At 44.2% G+C, this 22,381-nt stretch overlaps 1 protein-coding gene across 1 annotated transcript in view; it reads right to left on the bottom strand.

The window, feature by feature from the left end:
- Positions 1-843: 843 nt before the first annotated feature.
- The window catches only part of RALY (RALY heterogeneous nuclear ribonucleoprotein), a 37,651-nt gene continuing 16,113 nt past the window's right edge, over positions 844-22,381 (bottom strand). The window contains exons 3-8 of the mRNA XM_035123488.2: positions 12,576-12,623; positions 9,584-9,744; positions 8,638-8,751; positions 7,043-7,188; positions 3,617-3,665; positions 844-2,628 (exon numbers count right to left, since the gene is read on the bottom strand). Coding sequence (XP_034979379.2) covers positions 3,621-3,665; positions 7,043-7,188; positions 8,638-8,751; positions 9,584-9,744; positions 12,576-12,623 — 514 coding nt within the window. The 3' untranslated portion in view covers positions 844-2,628; positions 3,617-3,620. The remainder of the gene's footprint in view (positions 2,629-3,616; positions 3,666-7,042; positions 7,189-8,637; positions 8,752-9,583; positions 9,745-12,575; positions 12,624-22,381) is intronic.

Genomic DNA, 22,381 nt, shown 5'->3' with positions numbered 1-22,381 from the left:
GCACAGCAGGGGTGTGTGCAGATGGCAGGTTCCTGCACTACAGATACTTGCTTATGTTTGATGCTGCAGATCTATGGCTCTTTCAACAGGCACATAGATCCATGCTATTCACTAGGACAATATTTCAGCACATTCAGTTTGCTTAAGAACCCACCGTTAATACTGCCATTTATTCATGAAAGGAGCTTGGGGGAAAATCTTTAGGGGACACCACCCCCCTCCCCGCAAAATCCCCCACCCAATGAGGACTGAGTATGCTTAGTGGCTAGGGAGTGGCAATTGATAGTTAGATGGGATGGACTGGAGTATCCTGGAAGAGGGCCTGATTGGGTGGAATGCTGAGCAGGATAACCACACTGCAACGTTTGGTTGCGGATCCTACTTGTGGTTCTGAATGGGTATACAGGCAACTTTCAACTTTGGCAGAGGATGCATTCCAGGGATAGCGTGTAAAACTAGAACTGTGTATATAGTCAAAACACATTAGGTTCAATGGCAAATTGGAGTGCCAAACTCATTTTTCCCAGACTGCTGCCCCCTTCCCCCCTTTATTATTATTATTATTTTGGCCAAGCACTTAAAGCTGAATGCACACAAATTAAATGTGTGTAAGTGGCAAATTACCTGTATATGAAAAAAGAGCAGTGGGAAGAACAAAAGAATCAGTGGGAAAGTGAATTAAGCAATATGAACCAAAACAAATACTTGATGTGATGTAGACATACTTTGAAATCGGTTTCTATTTCTAGTTGGAAGACTAAGACTTTCACAGGTAGCAGTAAAACAGAGCCTATTTAAGGAGGTTAAGAAAAGTAGCAGCAAGACTACATGATGAATCAAGTTCTTCCTTTTATTATACAGGATTTTATATACAAAGCCCCCCCCCCTTCCTTCCATCTTGTGGTTGGATCATAGCAAAACAAAAGCATAGAAAGCAGTTCTAAAATAGCTAAGTACAACAAAGTGGCCAAACTTTGTGGGAGGCGCAGAAGAGAAAATGCAATAGAAAAACAAAGCGGAGAAAAACAAAACAAGTGCCTCTTTTTGCTCTCCAGGATGTATTTTCAACAAAGAAGCTGGTGTATGCTGTTGTGCTTTGAGAGCCATGACCCTCTGTTAACAAGCCCTAAGGAAGAGATGCAGTCAGATGGGATGTTTTCCAGCAGAAATCTTTTGAAAAAAGTTGAGAACCCAAGGTCTTATGGAAGTGGCTTATACAACAATACTGTTCTCTCCCTTTCTGAGCTGGTTGGTTGGAGTCTAGGACAGAGTCATGCTGTTAAGCCAACACCACACCCTCTCCTGCTGAAGTTGGTGATGAGGAGTAGACTGCTTTAGAGAGGATTGGATCACAGAAGGGAACATTGCAAAATAATAATAATGATAATATGCAATTTGCCGGATATTTCAACATAATCAGCTGCACAACATACATTGCATACCTTTTGTCATTACGGGTGTGAGTGGGCTGAAAGCACCTGCATTTCAGAGAAGGGGTGAAAGGAAGCAGATTAGAATCATAGAATTGGAAGGGACCATGAGGGTCATATAGTCCAACCCCCTGCAATGCAGGAATCTTTTGCCCAACATGGGGCTCATGCTCTACTGACTGAGCTACCCCAGGAAACCTTCAGACCTCTATCCTTAAACGAAAATGAAATTGTTTTTCCTCTCTTAGATCGGAAATGCAATTGGTTTCAGGTGTTAAATGAGTCTTGGTTTTTTTGGATGGATTGGCATCTGACCACTTCACCTTCCCTTTTGGACCTGATTGGGTTGACCTTATTTTTATAGAGAGCAAATAAATGGCTTATGGAACTTTGATGAAGCACATGGGTTGTAAAGCAAAGACTCCAGTCATCCCTTATTCTGAAATGCTTGTCTCTTATTGTATCCTATATGGTAACTTCACTGCCTACTCACACCTGCCTACAGTAGAGACCTACCACCTGCCTTAACCATTGCTGACGCTTAGGAAACTGGATGAACAAAAGGTGGTTTGTTGCTCCTGTACAGAATGGTCTGTAAATAGCCACGTTCTCTGTTCTTCTTTCCAGAGGGCACACCACGTATGACAATGGGTATGTCTGAAATGCCATAGTCTGCAGGGTGGAGCGGGACCAAAGCTACCTAGGAGGAGGTAAATGGACTAGGAGGAGGCACCCCTGGCTATCCCGGTCATGACCTGGATTTCAAATGCAAAACTGTAAATTGTACATACTGTAGTGAAATAGTTTTCTTTCTCTTCACTTTATGCATCCTGTCCCCATTGTGTCTCAGGAGCAAGGCTCTTTATATAGTATCTCTCTCGCTTTCCTGGTGTAAGAAATCAGTTCCAATTTCGGGCTGTTGGAGATCATGGAACGACGGGTGCTTGTGCTGGCAGCAGGGCTCCAAGTCTGTAGTACAAGGGTGGGTTTGATGGGCACTGATGAGGATCCACTGGGATGGCTAGTTTGCTGTGTACTACAAAACGGCTTTGAGAGATTGGCCCATGTTTCTCCTTTTGAATGCCAGGCAGAGAGATGATGGCAGTCCTGCATGTTATGCTTATCTGGCTCAACATGCCAAGGCAGGATTGAACCTCTTGCTGTCCTCCCTCTCTTCATCGCTGTTGCGCTGATTATGCTAGGGGGGGTGGGGAGGAACAGGGAAAAGAGTAAACAGATAGACTGAATAACTTCTCCGTGATTCATGCTCAATTGTAAGAAGCATTTATTGGCGGAAAGGGTCATAGCTCAGGAGCACAGCACATGTTCTGCATGCAGAAGGACCTCTGTTAAATCCATGCCATTTCCCGGTAGGTCTGGGAAAGATTCTTGTTTGAACCCCTGGAAAGTCACTATCAGAAATAAGGTGGGGGCCGTTAAATTTCAAGGGTGGAAATCATCCATCAGGGTGAATGGGGCAGTGCTCCACCAACCTCAGTCTGCTTCTAGCCCCTCATGCCTGTCATCCTCCTTACAACCACTCCACACTCCACATCCTCCTTACAACCACTCCACACTGGTGGTCAGCTTCCCCCTCAATGTCTGCTGAACTCAACAGGAAGGAGGATGGGGACAAAACTAAAACTAGTTGGCTCTGTTTGCCATTGACTCTGGCTTCACCTACTGTTGGCCTCCGTGTCGTCTTCCCCCAGTCTCAATGAACAGCCCAGCATTGCACTAAAAGACTTCCACTCATGCACCAGGGCTTCCCCTTCCTCTCCTCCACCTTACAGCCCTATGCACCTTACAGTCCTCCAGATATGCTCTGGAGAAAAAAAAATGGCCAAAATCAGCCTTGGGTCTGTGGGTGTATTCTGGCACCAGGGATGGGGAACCTGTTGTCTTCCAGATGTTGTTCCAACCCCCACCATCTCTTGGCCTTGATGGGTGGAGATCATGAGGGTTGAGGGCCCAGCAACATCTGGAGGGCCCTAGTTTCCTCATCCCTGGCCTATGTCACAAACCTCTTTGTACGGTCTTTGACTAAAATCAAAGAGCAGCAAATTTGCAAAAAAGGGGCAACACTGTTGAAATTAGGCTCGCCGAATCGACTATATACAAATGTGCACGGTTCATAAAATCTTTTTTTTAGAAAAACAAATTATTATATATGCTTGTCAATATACCTAGTTACTGTAGGCTGGAGTCGTCCACATCTGTGTAATGGCTATTCTCCTGAAAGAGAAGAAAAAGGGGGAGGAGATTATTTGGTTCTCTTTTTTTTGAGATGTTGCTAGGATAAGGGTTACATGTATTGGAAATAAAGAACCCTAACAGTCATATCTTATACATGGCTACGCAGAGCCCTTACTGAATTCAGGTGGGCTCATTCCCAGGTAAGTGTGTATAGGACTACAGCCCAAGTGTCCATGGGGTTGGGTTGTTGCCAATTTCTTTTGGGTGCATAGGCCCATTTGTAAAGCAGAGAAATGGTTGTGGGCACCACATACACACTGCAACCAAGCACACACCACAATCTATTATATTGACTGCAACTGAATTTTCTTTCTAGCCTAATTTCAAAGGGGGGTCCACCCTGTAGGTAACCCAAGAAGGCATCTCTGGCCACGTGGGTGTCACTGGGTGCCACATTGTCAACCTTTGTGAAAATTAGCAAATATCTAGTTCTGTAAGCATCCATTACTACTAAAAGTGATGTTGGAGCATTAGTTCAGCATTAGTAACATCAAATTGCAGCTCAGAAGTATCTGAATTAATAATCTGAGCAGAATGCCCTGAGAAGAGCTTCTTGTGGGGGAAAATATGATACATGAGATGGGAGTTATAAAATACTTCGCGCACAGGGAAATGTTCTAGAAATCATTGCTAAGTGATGATACCAGTACTTTAAAACAGCTTGGGAATTTGTTGAGCAAGCAGGGCTGGGTCCAAATAAGTTTCCATGAATTTTTATAGCTTGTTCCTCTTGAACACTATTAAATCATGCATTAAATGTGAATCCCCCAATCATTACACTTCTTTGGAATTATTGGTTCAAATACTTGGGCCCTGGTTTGGCAGCTGATTATTCACAGTGACATTTCATGCTGTAGCAATGCTTAATTCGGTTAATGGCAACACCACCAGCAGCAGCCCGTACTGTATCTGCAAAGATGCATGTTCTGGAATTATGGCCCCTCTAAACTTTGTATTGCATGTGTTATTTCAATGTATACAACTTTCAAGATTGCTCGCTGACAAGTGTATAAACCAAATTGCAGAAAGGCAATAATTTGCTGAACTGGGTTTAACATTTAATGTGATTTGATTATAGAGAGCAGTTCTCATTCTCTCTGTGTGTGTGTGTGTGTGTGTGTGTGCGCGCGTGCGTGCACGTGCAGTTGGATATTTTATTGGAAATGAGATCAAAGATTGCTCACGATAATAATGATGAGTCAGATGTTCAGCTGTGGGCCCTGCATGTTCAATTTATGTGCACAGAGTGAAACCATGGCAGGGTCTGCTGAACACATATTCTTTTGCAAATCTGATGTGCTCGTGCCATTTCCACAAACAGGAGATATGATGGAACACATGCAGGGCAGAGCCTGCTAGTTCCATGCCATGCACACATTCATTCCATGCGCCCAAATATCCATGCAGGGCTAAAGAGTTGGGTGGGATCAGCTGCGGCATGTCACCAAGGGGAGTCCTTATTTGTCTGTCTAAGTTAAATGGCCAGTGCTGTAAAAGTTTCTTGGTGCTAAGGTTTTAAACTGGTTTTCAAAATATATTTTGGCTACAATTGGGATGATGACGACGACGACGACGACTTGTTAATCTATGGATCACCTTTCACATGCAACTCAATATGATTTACAAACCTGCCGTAAAATCTGCTCCAAATAATTTTTAAAACGGTATAAACACACACACACAAACCAACTTTGGCTGAAAATAAGTTTAAGAACAACACAAAATGAAAACCTAACTAGTCATCTAACTGGAAAAAGATGCCAAACTATAATGTCTTCAATTGTTTCTGGAAAGGACGGAGATCAGGAAGCGGCTCCACAGGGATACTGTTCCACAAAACAAGGACGGCCAAGCCAAGCTGAAAGCCCTGGTCCTCATAGTTCCTGTGGAGCAGGTTTCTGCTATTTTTGCTTGGTACTGCAGATTTCAGAGCATTATCTGCAGGTCTAGTAAAAACAGAGCATGATAGATACTTGGGGTGCTGGTTCCAGTTTGTGGGGTGGGCAGGCAAGGACTAAGAACATCCAGGGATTGGCAGTGAGCCCTACACATGAAATGGGCCTTGGCAGATGCCTGGCATTACTACCTCCTGGTGCCAGCCCTGGATACTTGTCCTGATCCAGCTGAAAGCTAGATGTACGCAGGAGGAGACGTTTGCTTATTCGTATCCCTTGCTGGATAAAGAATCCTGCTGCGAGTGCCTGATTCTCAGTTCCAGTCTAGGATTCAAGGCTAGAGTAGCCATGCAGCCCATTTTTTTTGGAGAGGACCGTCTTCTGTTTGAAGGGCTGCCTTCTCTCAGTTTAAAAATCAAGAGCCATCAGAAAAGACAGTGGGTGGGTTCGCCAACAGCACCTGGACAGCATAATGAGCTGGCACAGAGGTCACATGGGAACTGTCTTCCCTACAATGGTGAGATGCATTGTATTTCTGTTTAAATTATAGTAATTAGGTTAAATTTGCATTTCTACATAGAGATAAGCATATGCAATTCTATGCAAGTCTCTACTTTTGTCCTTTTCTTTGGCTATGCGCAATTGGCCTCCCCATCCAAGGTTCTGTATTGGCAGCTAAGATGCTGCATTTTAGCCATCTTGAGAATTGTAATGTATTATAAATATTAATCCAGTGCTTTGTTACCCCTGGAGGGTGGCATATAAGGCTATTAACAGTTGCCCTGTGACTTTCCATAGCAGATTTCTCCTTTAATTCACGTACTGCTTGGGATTTTTTTCATAGTTTATATATTGCAAAGGCCTTTGGCTATGTACAATAAAGTTGACTGGCAACCAGCATGAAATATCTTAAAAAGAAAAAAGTGGTATGCCGGGTATTTCAGGAGTGGAAATGGTGTGCATATGTGTGGAATTCCAGCCTCCTCCTCCCATCGCTATATAGCTGGTTTCACATTTATTTATTTTAAAAAAGGCTATCTATGCATGTGCTGCGTTGGATCTGACCCAAGGCAATTTGAGTTGGGAATTTACAACAGCTTATTATGATATGTTTCCCAGCTGCATATTCAGACAGTCACACATCAGAGAATAAACTGTCTTGGATCAAAGCTCTTTGCATTAGGCAGAGATTGACAGTCGATAAAGCCTGGATTTGTTGATGTGAATGCGGAAGGACAGGTCCCATTCCTGAGCATCAACATGCCAGGTGCTTCCTGGAAAGGCCGCCTTCCAGGATGGGATGAAAAGCGGACAACCCAACTGTAACCAATCCCAGCATGAAAGATCGCCATTTATTTGAGGGGAGGGGGAGAGAATATTGCTTTTGCCAGCAATCTGAACACTGTCAAAATTGTATAAGGCTTATCTATCCACAGGGGTGGGAGAGCAATGGTTTCCTACCAAATCATCTTCACAGTCATCTCTCAGGAGACCTTCTTCTTCTCCCTCCTCGCCGTTGAGTGGCTCCTCTGTGTTCGTTTCTGCCTCAGACGCTGTGTCTTCTTGGGAAAGCTCACTTTTGTTCCCATCTGCTTTCTTTCTGACCTCTGCAGGACGAGATGTAGTAAGGGACAAACCCAAGAGATTGACACTCCATTTGGACCACTCGCTGAATCAGAATCATTTCATTGTTGCTCACACTAACCAGTGGTCTGGGATCTCTTAACTTTGTGACCGATCCTGCCTTTGATGTCAGGTGTGAACCAGAGGAGGGTGTGGGAGGAGCTTCGATCACCTACTGAGAGCTGGGCAGGGGTGGTGATTCCAGGCTCAGAGAGATGAAACCTCTTCCCCCCTCCCCAGGCCATTTACAGTGGGAGGATTGGGAGAATCCGTGGACATGGGTTACATACAAGGGGACGGAGTGAGCAACAACTCCATGAGTTAAAACCTGAACATCTTATGAAAGTGTTATAAAATCTACCTTTTTAGGGCTATGGCTGCAATCCTACCTCCCCCATGGAATTCTATAGGACTTACTTTTAAGTAGACATAGTTAGGATTGCAGTGCAAATCTGGAAGCACCATCGGATTAAAACAAGTGGGCCCTGCTACAACTTTTTGCAGTGTTGGTTGCTCTTGTTCACTGGTCAGTCTGCTAACTTCCTTCCCCCCACCTTTGATTCCCCCCTCCCCAACATTCAGGAGTTTGTGGCCATTGAACACGCTCAGTCCTCATGGGGGCTGGTGGAGTGTCCTTTGCTGTGGGTTTCCACCCCTATAGTTTTTATGTACTCCGGCAAACTCTCTTCCTAAGCCTACTGTTATCTTTCTCTTGTGTTTGTTTGTTTGTTTGCGTGTGTGTGTGTGTGTGTGTGTGTGTGTGCGCGTGTTAGGGATGTCACAGAATTCCAATGTATGCAGAAATGGGAACAGAAAATTGCTGATGTTTGCTTATTTTGTCCCATGTCTGGAGCGGAAATCAATCCAGCGAATCACCACCCACTACCGTTGTTGCTTTCAGTCTGCAAATGATACATAACTAATTCCACGCCAACTAATTTGCAGTGCATTGACATTAAAGTGGTGGAATAATGTAATGACAATGCAACTTATGTACGGTAACTTGTATAAATTACATGATTTTGCCGCAGTCGACAGTAAGGCAAATAACATTGTTTTCAGTGGAGGACAAACTGCAGCAGAGCAGAAACTGCACTGCATGTGATTAATATGGGACAGAACATCCTTAGTGTGTGTGGTTTCCAAAAGTTGTTCTGTTTAACTCTTGCCATTGCAACCTTTGTGGTAAAATGCTAAAAAATATCCTCATCTTTGAGATGCTTCAGAAACAATAGCTTGTACTTAAAAACAATAGTATGTTGGAATAGTGAAGTGGCCTCAGCTGCTGAATTACAGCAGCAAATGCATAAATGAATGCAGGTCCCCAAGTGAAGGAGTGCTGGCTAGGTAGCTGGCACATAGTGAATCTCTGCACCTGAACTCCTGCAATGTTTCGGCCTCAATGACGAGAGATTTGGAATCAGCCCACTGACCTGCCGATGCTTTCTGTTGCTCTGCAATCTGCTCCAATCTGCCCAGGAGGGCATCAATGTTGGATTTGATCTGCGTCAACTCCGTCTTAATTGTCTGCAGTTCATTGCATTTCACTTGGAGGAAGGAGAGAGAGAGAGAGAGAGAAGCTGGAAGCAAGGCTTACTATTCTTTCTTATTTTGCAAAAGTGATTTTCTTGAGCAGAGACTTAGTTCTTTTCCTTATATACCTTTCAGTAGCAGGTCCTACTAGGGAGCCATCACAATATAAGGTTGTTGGATTCAATATAGGACAGGTCTCCTTTGCCTTTCATAGCTGTGAAGAAGACAGGAGAATTTTGGCAGGTACAGTTTCTCCCATCCTAGTGCTTCATAAACGGGACAAGCAGTCAATGCCCCAATCCTCAGACACAGCTTATTAGAGGCACGGAAGCTCTGGACTATAATGACTTTGGCAAGAGAATGATATTGCTTGGAAAGTAACCATGGATTGTAACTCTTTTAAAAAAAAGTTTAACTCCCCTGCCGAACCTGAGAATTTTAACATCCAAACCTTGCACATTTAGCAATGGATTCTCATTTCATTTAAAGATGCTTTAGTTTACACAATCACTTTGGTGGTGGACAGATCAAGAGATCACCTCCTTTTTTGCAGTTCTGCCTTTGTAGAACTCAGCATGCAGAACTATAATTAGTTGGCTCTGCATGTCATTGACTTTGGTTCAACTTGCTGCTATTCTCCCTCCTTTCTGCCCTGTCATTCCCAATGGGGCACCAACCACCACCATGTTTTTATAAATATATGCATACATAAAATACATTTAACAGGGTTGCCTTGCAAAACTATTGTTAGCATATGTCGTACAATACAATGCAAAGGCAGCCTTTGAAGGCAAGCTCCGTTCTTTGAAATATGAATGATCTCTGTGTAATAACATAGAAGCTTACATTTTAATTTGGCAGAGCTGTTTGCAATGGCAGCAGATCGGGCAAAGAGTTTGACTGGGAGTGTTGCTTTTACGCGCCGTACCAAAGGGATGGTCACTCGTGGACGCTTCACAGGAACCACCCTGGGAATGGGAGACACCCGTCCCCGATACTCAAAGAGTCTGCAAGACAAAAATAGCTTATGGTATAAGAAGCCCCCTCCCTTTCCCCCATAAAGTTCTATATGATTGTAAGACCTTAAGATAAATTTAAACATACAATTTAAACTTATAGGGCAGTATTCAACTATGACATCCCATCAGCGCATGGATTTCTTGTTGTGCAATGAAACTTTCCCCATCTCCTCCCGCTACACACATCCTCCCCAAACCTGCTCCAGAGGTTTGGAGGAAACCCCAGAACAGATTTAAGGGGCATTTAGCGGGAAGAGAGGGAGAGAGAACATTTCACTGCGCAAGCAGAAACCCTTGCACTGACAGAACGTTCATTTAGCACTATGTTGGATTCCAGCCATAATGCTTATTGCTTCCAAATGAATCCTTTGAGGATACACATTGCAAACACTCGGAACCATGCAATGGAACTTCCACATCAGCTTTTTCAAATGTACGGAATCCTTGCACAAAAATCAATATACAAAAGACCTATACAAAATAGTTAAAAACCTCACACAATATTTTCAGAAATTTAATACATCATTAACTCTTACAATTCTTGCATTATAAACCTAATATTAGTTCTAATCTAAATACTTGTCTACTAATGTACTGTATAATAAGGGAAATGGCTTGTCTTTTATTAGGCTTTCTGCAGTGAGCTACTTTGGTTCAAATTTGTTCATTTTGACCCTCTTCTGTAGTACCTATGTAATTTTACTCAAGGATGCTATTTCCCACATTTTAATATCTCATTCCCTTAATTGTGCTGTTTCTTTCCTTTTCCAGTATTTAGCCTAGAGGACATGGGCTGCCACTATCACATGAAAAAGTAGCTTTAAAAAAATCTTTCAGTGCAACTCCTTTTATATAGGTCAAAAGATGACTTATAGGACACATTTTGTGATATTTTAGAACATAGGAAGCCATGCCACTTCATTTGCCTAGATAGGCTCAGTATTGTCTGCATTGATTGGCAGTGGCTCCTCAGGACTTCAGGCTTTTCCTCACCCTACCTGGAGATGCCAGGGATGGAACCTGAGACCTTCTTCATGCAAGGCAGAGATGCTCTACTACAGAGCTACTCTCCTTTCCCAAGGACTGTATTTCCTGGCAAGGTATCCATGCAACTGAACCGACCAAAAGGTATTCTCTAATCCTGCCACATTTCCAACAACAACTAGCCATACAATTCTTTTATACATTTTGGATAGCATAAGGCAGGAATGGTCAGATGTCAGGGTTGCAGGGTCTACTTTCCAGATGTCAGGGTTGTAGGGTCTACTTTTGTTTTCTTTCCTGAAGCCCCAAAAGTCACCAGCTGGGGACACGTGTAAAATGGTGGAGGCAACACACTCTTAGACTAAAGGATATGCTCAGTACAATAATAGGTTTCCAGTACCAAAATTGAGCTCATAATCATGTCACTCAAAAATCTGCTTCTGGTTCCCTTTCCCCCAACCTTTTTTTCATCTCAACAGCCTGCTGCGCTGCTGTGAGCCAGAATCCTTGCTGAACATCTGAACATCACTCACAGATCGGCCAGTAGATACCAATTTACCTTCTGCCCACACACCTGGTCTAAGAGCCATCAAGTGTTAAAAGCTTAAGCACTTTCTAATAATGTTGTAGAAACTATTTGCAATTTGTGGAATCTCATGTATAAGTGGGAATGATCTGGGATGATCTCATTATGATAACTGAGATACATCTTTGTTTTCCCCAAAACTATTCTATTTCAAAGCAATTCAATTGTCTCACTCCTGGCCCTTGATGTCTTAGCCAAGGGGGAAAGGAGCAGAACAACAAACACTTTTCAGCAGCACAGAACCAGATGGGGGAAATACATTCAGACCAATAACAAACTTGGATGAACATGAGACAATGTTCCCTTATTGCCTCTAGGGGTAGCTAGCATTCCATCCACACATGCCAGTCTCTATATTGCCTGGGATGAAAAGCAGCAGCTAGGGATGATATTTGATCAAGAAGGTTTTGGAAGACACATTCACTAAACCAATGCCGTTAACTGCACACAGAATATTTTTACTTAACAAATCACTATAGCCTGCAAGACTGTGACTTCTAATGCATTTTTAAAACACCTTAATGTTTCCACTCTTAGAATTAATTTAGGAACTCCTGAGGACTTGAGAACTGACGTACAAGCCCAGTTCTTTTGCTTTTCTACACCATCGTCCCTTCCTCTCCTGTGCTCCTTATCTCATTTTAGTGTCTATCCATAAACATCTGGCTTATGGTGGGTAGAAAGTTGTGGCCTTTTATACCATGCAGTTTGAGATGCAGACAGAAGCAGGCACAATGGTATTTCCAAGTTGCACATGCAGGCAGACAGGGAGAAGGAACTTTCTGAGCACAAAATACTTTTTTTTGTCTTCAGCAAACCTATGGATACCTAGATGACAAGAGAACTCAGGAACCTATTGGGGAAATGTCGTCCTGGGGAAGCATGTGAATGCCTCCAAGAGAGCAGGGGAAAGAATAATGAAGGCAGGAAAGAGGGAGAGCAGGAAAATGGGCATTATGAGAAAAGCACGTGGGTGTGGAACATGAAACCTGAGTTTTAAAAGCACCAAGAGCTGTTCCGAGTCACATCCCTGATTAGCTGTGCAACCATGGGAGGAATTCATGGTACACCTTTATGCTCCTCCTCCTTGAAGGGTTTTGGGATTTGTCTCTTGTGACTTTTAAAAATCTATCCCCATCAGCTGGATGCAGAGCAATTAACACAGTGCACTTCTTTCAGAGCCCCAGAAGTGCATTATCCCATTCCTGCCAGTTCAAGGCATGTCACTTGCTCCTTTCAATCTGCTTACCTGTCATAGAAGTCATCTCTGTAGTAGTCGTAGTCAAAGTCATAGCCACTGTAGACCAAAGAAAACCAGTTAGTATTAGTCTAACTTTCCCCACCCATTTCTGTTTGATTGTAGCAACAGCCTTTATAACATGGGGTGTGAGACCTGTGGTTCTGCAGATGTTTCTGGACTACAATTCCCATAATTTCTGAACCTTGGACTATGCTGCTTGGGTGGAGATTGGGGTCCAAAAGCATAATAGCTGTACCCCAGAATATATCTGGAGTCCCCCATTTCTGTTTTATGAGGTAGCAGAACTCAACCTTGCAGATTTGGAAGAAAAGAAAAGACTGTATACAGAATCATTTTGGCACAGCAGGACACCCAACTTCCGCAGTTGCACAGAATTAAGCCACAACCAGGCCTTCAACAGGAAATCATGTAAAGCAGTCAGCTTTGAGCTATAGTAGCATGTGGTTATGATGACGTAGAGGCTCAACCAACAGTTATTGTTAGCTGGGCTACTAAAAGATAAATAGGCATCATTTTAGACGGCTATCTGTTCTTAGCTGGAGGGGTCAGGATGCGGGGAGACAGGGGCTGCGTAAGCACCTGTCAAGAGCGGTTGAGGTGGAGTCACTACCATCAAAGTGCCAGCAGCTGCCTTGATAACCTGCCATTTCCCTTTTCTCTTCCCTGAGCGATATTTTATACACTGTAATGAAACTATCATGCAGGAACCCTTGATAGAAGAAAACTTTCAGCATGAATCCATCTGGCGAATAGGAGAAATGGAAAGCTTTGACATTTCCTGCTGAAAAGGAGCATCAGTTTGAAAGGTCGGCTCAAAGTGGAATTTTTAATTTTGCCTTGACATTTTTGACTTCCCAGTGACGTGGAGGCAGCATTTCAGGACAATAAAAACCACTGGAGATTTAGTGCTCAGCCCCTCACACTGCTCCGCAGGAGCAACCCCCCTGCCCTGCCCCTTATGCTGCCTGAGAGTCTGTACATGGTGGTGCATGCTCTAGTTATCTAGTTATCTCTCGCTTGGACTACTGCAATGCGCTCTACGTGGGGCTACCTTTGAAGGTGACCCGGAAACTACAACTAATCCAGAATGCGGCAGCTAGACTGGTGACTGGGAGCGGCCGCCGAGACCACATAACACCGGTCCTGAAAGACCTACATTGGCTCCCAGTACGTTTCCGAGCACAATTCAAAGTGTTGGTGTTGACCTTTAAAGCCCTAAACGGCCTCGGTCCAGTATACCTGAAGGAGCGTCTCCACCCCCATCGTTCTGCCCGGACACTGAGGTCCAGCTCCGAGGGCCTTCTGGCGGTTCCCTCACTACGAGAAGCCAAGTTACAGGGAACCAGGCAGAGGGCCTTCTCGGTAGTGGCACCCACCCTGTGGAATGCCCTCCCACTAGAGGTCAAAGAGAACAACAATTACCAGACCTTTAGAAGGCATCTCAAGGCAGCCCTGTTTAGGGAAGCGTTTAATGTTTGATGGATTTCTGTATTTTAGAATTTCTGTTTTGTTGGAAGCCGCCCAGAGTGGCTGGGGGAACCCGGCCAGATGGGTGGGGTATAAATAATAAATTATTATTATTAATTATTATTATTATTATTATTATTATTATTATTATTATTATTATTATTATTATTATTACAGCTGGCAATGGGGCAAATTTTTCAGCCCCAGGGCAGCTTCCTAAGGGCCACATGCCAGTGGCAGGAGAGCCTAAGGGCTAGATCCTCCAGACAAGCAAAGTGAGAGGCATAATCAGAGTTCAAGGACACATACCAAGAAGGCGAAAAGAAAAACATGGGGGGAGGAGTGAGGGCGAGTTCTGAGGGCCAGGCAGAAAGATATGGAAGGCCACATTTACCCCCAAGCCTGAGGTTCCCCACTCCTGCTGTTGCACTTGGACCAGAAAGGTCTGGGTTCAATTTCTTAAACTGCAGTAATTTCTACTTCCTTTTCTGCTTGCCAATGATTTCTCTGACATCTCTATCCCTCATACATGCCACCTTGAACTCTTGACAATCCCATGGAAGAAACGTAGGTTACATAAAAGCAGCAAATATACTCCGTAGTCCTTTGTCCTGTAAATAAGTAGCAGTAAATAATTTGGTCACCAGATTTTTTTCAATGAATCCGGGGACCCTTTTCAACTTCAATGGATTTTGTATAGGGACTGATTTGTAAATCTGGGGACTGTCCCCGGGAAACGGGGATGTCTGGTAACCTTAGTATACCTTGGTGGTTAGATGTAGGTAGCTTCCTGGTTCCCAACATGTTCCATAGGGTGTTTCAACAGGATATGGGCCTTGACTACATTAATTTAATGATGCATTTAGGGCTTGGGTGGATAGCTGATTGCTGAATTCAGCAGTACATTTAATTATTCGTTTTAGAATGGCGATGAGAGTCAGCATAGTTAAGCCCATTGGGGCAGGAAGCAGACAAAAAGAACGAGGAAAGGGTTCTGGGACCTATTAGGCTTTCAGTCTAAGGCTGAAAGCATCCATTTCAACTTCTTTCTTTTTAACGCAATCCTTTCCCTTTGGGTTACTCATAATCTCAGAGAAAGGCTGACACATTTCCAGAGAACAGAGCTATCAAAAGTTATTAAACAGAACGATGAGGAGCACACTTTGGCCTCCATGTTTGACTGATTCGAGCTGGCAAGGTCATTGAAGCTGGATAGAGCAGAACAGCTGCATCGTCCCATGCTTGATCTGGGAGTTCTATAGGCAGCTCAGAGGAGACATGCAGGATCACCAGACCATTGGTCCATAAGGCTCAGCACTGTCTACAGTATACTGAACAGCTTAAAAGAGCTCAAGGAATGGTCTTTCCCAGCCTTGTTATCGGAAATCCTGTTAACTGGAGATGTGAGGAACTGAACCTGGGGTATTCTATGTTTTTAGGTATTAGGTAGTAGTCATAAAGGTAAAGGGACCCCTGACCGTTAGGTCCAGTCGTGACCAACTCTGGGGTTGTGGCGCTCATCTCGCTCTATTGGCCGAGGGAGCCGGCGTACAGCTTCCAGGTCATGTGGCCAGCATGACCAAGCCACTTCTGGCGAACCAGAGCAGCACACGGAAACGCCGTTTACCTTCCCGCTGTAGCGGTTCCTATTTATCTACTTGCAATTTGCCGTGCTTTCGAACTGCTAGGTTGGCAGGAGCTGGGACCGAACAACGGGAGCTCACCCCGTCGCAGGGATTCGAACTGCCGACCTTCTGATCAGCAAGCCCTAGGCTCAGTGGTTTAACCCACAGCGCCACCTGCACCCCCAGTAGTAGTCATAGTAACAACCAAATAGCCCAGTCAATACACCATGGGACTCTTAATCTCAGGGTCATGGGTTCGAGCCCCACGTTGGGCAAAAAGATTCCTGCATTGCAGGGGGCTGGACTTGTTGACCCTCGTGGTCCCTTCCAACTCTACAATTCTATCAGTCGCATATCAGATGATCTTAGGGCTGGTGACAATAAATAAAACCACCATACAACATACACTGTAAAAAAAAAAGGCAAAAAATACCACTTCACATAAAATCCAATAATCAGTTTGGGGGGGGGGGTGTCAATGCAAGCAGCTCAAAAAAAGCTGTATCTGGCAGCCACTCTCCTCGTGAGAAAAATGTTTATGTTTAAGTGACCTTGGTGTTGGAATGAGACCAATAATGGTGCCAGCCAAGCCTCCCACATATTCAGTTCCTGAGTTCTTGAGAGTTTTGAAATAAACATAGTAATAGTTACAATATTGTACAAAAGCACCCTAGACTAGAGTGTCAGACAAAGGGGAATAGGCAGGCACCATGTGTATGTTATTTGGTAAAATGAGCTATCCACTGGTGTTATTATTACTATTAATTTAATCGAAGGGCGAGAACAGAATACAATCCTAAAGGTGGCTAGAAATCATCAAAACAAACACAGATCCTGCTATGGAGTTCTGATCGGTGACTAGGACTATCATAGCGGGTTGCCTTAAGGTCATACCTGGCCAGCGTTTTGGACTTGACAAAAGGAGAGTTACTAGCCTGGGTGCTCTGTCTCCATGGGAGCTAATTGTTAGAAAATTGCTTCTTGATACAGGACCACTCTGCAGTGTTCTGGCTAGAAAACTGATGGAAGGTTATGAAAGGGGGCATATCACCCTAGGTAAGGATGAGGTAATCTAGCTGTCTGTCTGTGGAAGGGAACAAATGGGGGATACTGCAGTTGGAGTTTTGCAGTGAAAGAGTCAGCTTTAGAAGCATTTTGCGGTGGCAGCGGGGGACAGCTACTTTGGAGATCTGATGTGTGGAAGTTACTTTGACTGCCTGACGGGGTGTTCAGGTGTCTGCCTCCACCTAAGCTCTGTCTGTACATTTGTAATTCAGATACTACAAAACACTGTAGGTTTCTAGTCACCTCCTTCTCAAGGAAGCTGAACCTGGCTAAGCTCTGCTCCCTTGGAATTTTTTATTTTTTATTTTAACCAGAAGTGAGGAAATCCCAATACCAACCAAGCACACAAAACCAGTTTAAAATCCCTCATAAAACAAGCAGCAAATCACTGGTAGGAACATGATAATGATGATGATGCTTAATAATATCAGAAAAAGCGAAGAATCATAAAATGATAGAGATGGAAGGGGTCCTTAGGGTCATCTAGTCCAACCCCATGAAATGCACACATCTCAACTAAGGCATCCATGACAGACGGCCATGCAACCTCTGCTTAAACACGTTCAAAGAAGGAGGGTCCAGAACCTCCTGGTGGAGTCAAACAGCCCAGACATTCAGAAAGTTCTTCCTGATGTTTAGTTGGAATCTCCTTCTTTATAACTTGGATCAGGCATCCCCAAACTGCGGCCCTCCCTCCAGATGTTTTGGCCTACAATTCCCATGATCCCTAGCTAACAGGACCAGTGGTCAGGGATGATGGGAAATATAGTCCAAAACATCTGGAGAGCCGAAGTTTGGGGATGCTTGACTTGGATCCATTGATTCAGGTCCTACCCTCCAGAGCAAAAGAAAACAAGCTTGCCCCATCTTCCATGTTATAGCCTTTGAGATGTTTGAAGATGGCTATCATATCTCCTCCCAGTTTACTCTTTACTAGACTAAACCTACCCAACTCCTTCAACTGTTTCTCATAAAGCTTGGCTTCTAGATCCTTTATCATCTTGGTCGCCCTCCTCTGCACCCATTCCAGCTTATCAATATCCTTCTTTAATTGTGATGCCCAAGACTGGACACAGTATTCCGGGTGTGATCTGACCAAGGCAGAATAGAGTAGTACTATTATTTCCCAAGATACTATACTTCTGTTGATGCAGCCTAAAAGAGCATTAGATTTTTTTTGTTTTGCTGCTGCATCACACAGTTGACTCATGTTCAGCCTGTGGTAGAGCCTTTGACTACTAGCAAGCCACGTGTCCCCCATCTTATATTTTCCAAGCTAATTTAAATTTTCAGCAAGTGCTTTCAGTGACATAGGAACATAAAAAGTCGTCTGAAGCAGTGTCAGACCAGAGGTTCGCCTAGCTTAGAGTTGTCTACACTGACAGCAACTCTCCAGTGTTTCAGAGAGGGGACATTCCCAGAGCTACCTGGAAATGCTGGTCATTCTACTTGGGACCTTCTGCATGCAAAGCAGATGATGTGCCATGGACCAAAGGGCGTACGTCTGCCCCCCCTCCATAAGTCCAGGGACCCCTCCATAAGTCCAGGGACCCTGGGACCAGAACATAGCTGCAAAGTACCCCATTTCCCCCGGGAAACCCCCATATTTTCTTACCGTTTCCCGCAGGTGTCCCGAATGGCAAAATACATCGTATTCCCCCGGATTACGGAGCTCCTGCCAGTGGCCATTTTCTTCTGGTGCTGTGCCGGCACCGGAAGTCGCTTCTATGCACTTCTGGACATGCGTAGAAGCGACTTCCGATGCCGCTGTGCCCATTTCCAAAATGTCCACAGCGCCAGAAGTCGCTTATACGCATGTCCAGAAGTACGTAGGAGTGACTTTTGGCACTGCGGACATTTTGGAGATGGGCACAGCGGCATCGGAAGTCGCTTCTACGCATGTCCGGAAGTGCATAGAAGCGACTTCCGGTGCCATGGTGCTTCTGATCCTGGATTTTTCAATCCGGAACTTGGCACCTATGGACCAGAAGTGCCTGAAAAACTGCTAGAAGCAGCGAGCTGCTGGTGGCAGTAGTAGTGTGTTTTATTTGATAGCAATGATGACAAAAAGTCAAGCAGGGCATGCAAGTGTGTGCATGCAAATGCTGGGGTGGATTCAGTGCCAAAGTTGGGGGAGGGGGATCCTCAAGGCCTGAGTCCGCCTCAAACCCGGCCTTGCCTTGAACAAGCTAAGCAGTGCTGTTTTAACTTGACAGCAAAAAGGGAGGAAAAAGACAAAGAACTGAGAAAGCCCTGTCCTATGTATCTATGTGTCTCATCTTAGATGGCACTGGAACACGAAGCAGGACCTCCTCTGGTAACTGATGCAGGACAGGAGTGGATAGTCCTTATATATGCAGGATCCAAAGCCATTTAGGGAAGGGAGGACTGACCTATGGCCTTCATGATGTTGCTGTTCTACAACTCCCATTATCCTTGACCTTTCTCCATGCTGGCGAGTGTTGATGGGAGCCCAACAACACCCAGAGAGCCACAGCTTAGCCACCACAAAAGGTGAAAACCAGCACCTTGAATTGGGTCAAATGAGGTTGGGACTATATGATCAGAAACCTATGCTTCCCTGAGCTGGTTGCTTCAGTTTTCATTTTCATTTTATAGTATATGAAGATTCCATGCCTGCAGACAGTGCTCCCCCCCCAAAAAAAAATGTTTAGGGGTACAGTGGTACCTCGGGTTAAGAACTTAATTCGTTCTGGAGGTCCGTTCTTAACCTGAAACTGTTCTTAACCTGAGATACCACTTTAGCTAATGGGGCCTCCCGCTGTCGCCGTGCCACCACTGCACAATTTCTGTTCTCATCCTGAAGCAAAGGTCTTAACCCGAGGTATTATTTCTGGGTTAGTGGAGTCTGTAACCTGAAGCATCTGTAACCCAAGGTACCACTGTACACTTATTTTGACTCAAGAAAATCACCATTTTATAGTTCAAATCGGGAAAAATAAATACAGTAAATGGACAAGAGTACAAAAATTCACAAAATGTTTAGGGGTATGTGTACCCCCAGAAAAAAGCACTGCCTGCGGATACTGTAGAAAGACCACTCAAATATAAATACTCATGTCAAGTGTTCCCACAGTGCCTTGGAGCTATGGCTGCAATCCTCTGCAATTTTATTGGAGATACACCAGCCCACTGAGTTCAGTAGGCTGTTCTTCAGAGTTAATAGGCATTTCCACATAGCAGTTTATCGTGGATTCGGTGGTATGCAAAGTTTGCGCAATATACTATGTCATCCACATCAAAATGCTATCCCATATTATCACCAAATTAAACTGGATTTACTGTTTCCATAGTACCCCACACCCGCTGCCAAAAAATAACCCTTGCAAAAATGGTGCATCTGAATTAAATGGGTATGTGTGTGTAGAAATACAGGGGAGCATTTTGATTAGCATGTCGTTGTGAAGATGCTGCAAAAAAATAGCAATGCACGAGCAGCCCTGACCACCCAATAAACTGCTACACAGAAACACCCCATGTGTTCAGGATTGCAAGGCAAGGCTCTTTAATCATAAGCAGCAGTTAGGCAGTAAATAATTTCCCCCTTTTAATGGTTAAGGGATGATGAATTCACTGCTGATAGCAATAATAATCTCTGTGGTTTATGGCTCAAAAATCAATGTGCTGTAACTGTACAATACCACCCACTCTCACACCTGTACAGTATCTTCATAGTCTGTGTTTCCCTCTTCCATCCCCTGCAACTGCATGGGAACTCACCTTAAGAGAACAGACAGGAGAATTGAATGCCTCCTGCTCCTTAGCTGTATGCAGAGATTTAGAAGGCTGTGGCAGACACTGATCCAGTCATAAATCATACTGTTCTCAATAAAGAGCCCCAGTGGGCAAAGGCATGATATGACAAATGCCACACATCATTATGGTGACCCTTTGTTTAGTTGATTTTAATTTCCACTATTTAAATCTGCAAAGGGCTCCTAGGAGGATTCTGAAGCATCAGGTGCCTCATTGATCACTTCCAGGTGAGCTGTTTATTGAGCATTTATCCTGGTTTGTTTCCACACTTTGCAGGGAGGCTAGATGCTGTTCAGCTATTTATTGAGCATTCATTCTGGTTTGTTTGCAGGGAGGTAATACAAAGTTGTGCCAAGCAATTAATATCCCACACTTTCCAGTCTGAATTGGTTTTTTTGTTTGTTTTTTGGGGTTGGTGGTGGTTTTGTTGTGCGGGAATGCCAGACCAACTCTAATGCCAGACCAACTTTAATTATGCAATCTAAATTTGCTGATATGAGACTGAGTCCCACCAAAATATAAGAACAGCCTGGAAATATCCAGTATTACTTAGAATTTGTGCTAATAAATACTCCTATTAAGAGCAGGCAGAATAATTTAACTCACTACCATTAGAACACGGGGCGTGGGTGGCGCTGTGGTCTAAATCACAGAGCCTAGGGCTTGCCGATCAGAAGGTTGGTGGTTTGAATCCCTGCAATGGAGTGAGCTCCCATTGCTCGGTCCCTGCTCCTGCCAACCTAGCAGTTCAGAAGCATGTCAAGTGCAAGTAGATAAATAGGTAACGCTCCGGCTGGAAGGTAAACAGTGTTTCCGTGCACTGCTCTGGTTCGCCAGAAGTGGCTTAGTCATGCTGGCCACATGACCCGGAAGCTGTATGCTGGCTCCCTTGGCCAGTAAAGCGAGATGAGCACCGCAAACCCAGAGTCGTCCGCGACTGGACCTAATGGTCAGGAGTCCCTTTACCTTTACCATTTTACCATTAGAACAACAGCAATTGGACACAATCTTGACCAGAATCAAGTACACTTACTTGTAACTTGGCTTACTTGCATGAGCAACCTGTTCTCTAAGCAGTTTTCTTACACACACTAGCTCCCTGCCTCAGAGCAACAGGTTGAACAAGAATGGACCTGCGGTACCACCTAGATCAAAATCCCTATTTTGAAAGGCTTGTGGAAATGACACAGTTTCTCTGGTCTGTCTGACAGTGAGCACATAAAGAAGTTTCTGTGATGTTTCAACTGGTGAATTGCTGCTTCTACCAGTGGGGAGGGATTAATAAAGGATAGGATGGGGGAGAGTGCTGGGATGTGCACTGTTGCTATTTACCTTTATACTCTTGAAATATCAAGCCCGGCCATGTGAGAAATAGCTCCATGCTTTTATCTCCCCCCACCTGGGATCTGAATGAGACAGCTGGCTGACTGCAGGTCTCTTTAGTAGGTGGGTGCAAACTATAAACACCCCCCCCAATCTTGTTAGCTAATGCTTGACAGATCAGGTGTGATTATGCTCACATCTTTAATTCCTCTTCTTTTTCTTTATCCCCGATGTTTTTTCAGGATGTTCTAAATTTGGGATTGTATCAGAAATGAAGTGGAAGCTTAGAAGAAAAGCTTCCCTAAACAGGGCCGCCTTCAGTTGTCTTCTAAAAGTAAAATAGTTGCTTATTGCCTTGACATCTGCTGGGAGGGCGTTCCACAGGGCGGGTGCCACTACCGAGAAGGCCCTCTGTCTGGGTAACAGATGTAACAACACACACCGGCACAACAACAGGCAGAACCTAGAAACAATGCTAAGTACTGTAATGCCTGGCAGTGACCAATTGCAAATTGCAACTCTCTCATGCCAAACCTA

The sequence above is a fragment of the Zootoca vivipara genome, chromosome 7 (assembly GCF_963506605.1).
Source record: "Zootoca vivipara chromosome 7, rZooViv1.1, whole genome shotgun sequence".
Lineage (NCBI taxonomy): Eukaryota > Metazoa > Chordata > Lepidosauria > Squamata > Lacertidae > Zootoca > Zootoca vivipara.
Note: the sequence above shows the minus strand (reverse complement) of the source record. Positions and strands in the feature narration are given on the sequence as shown.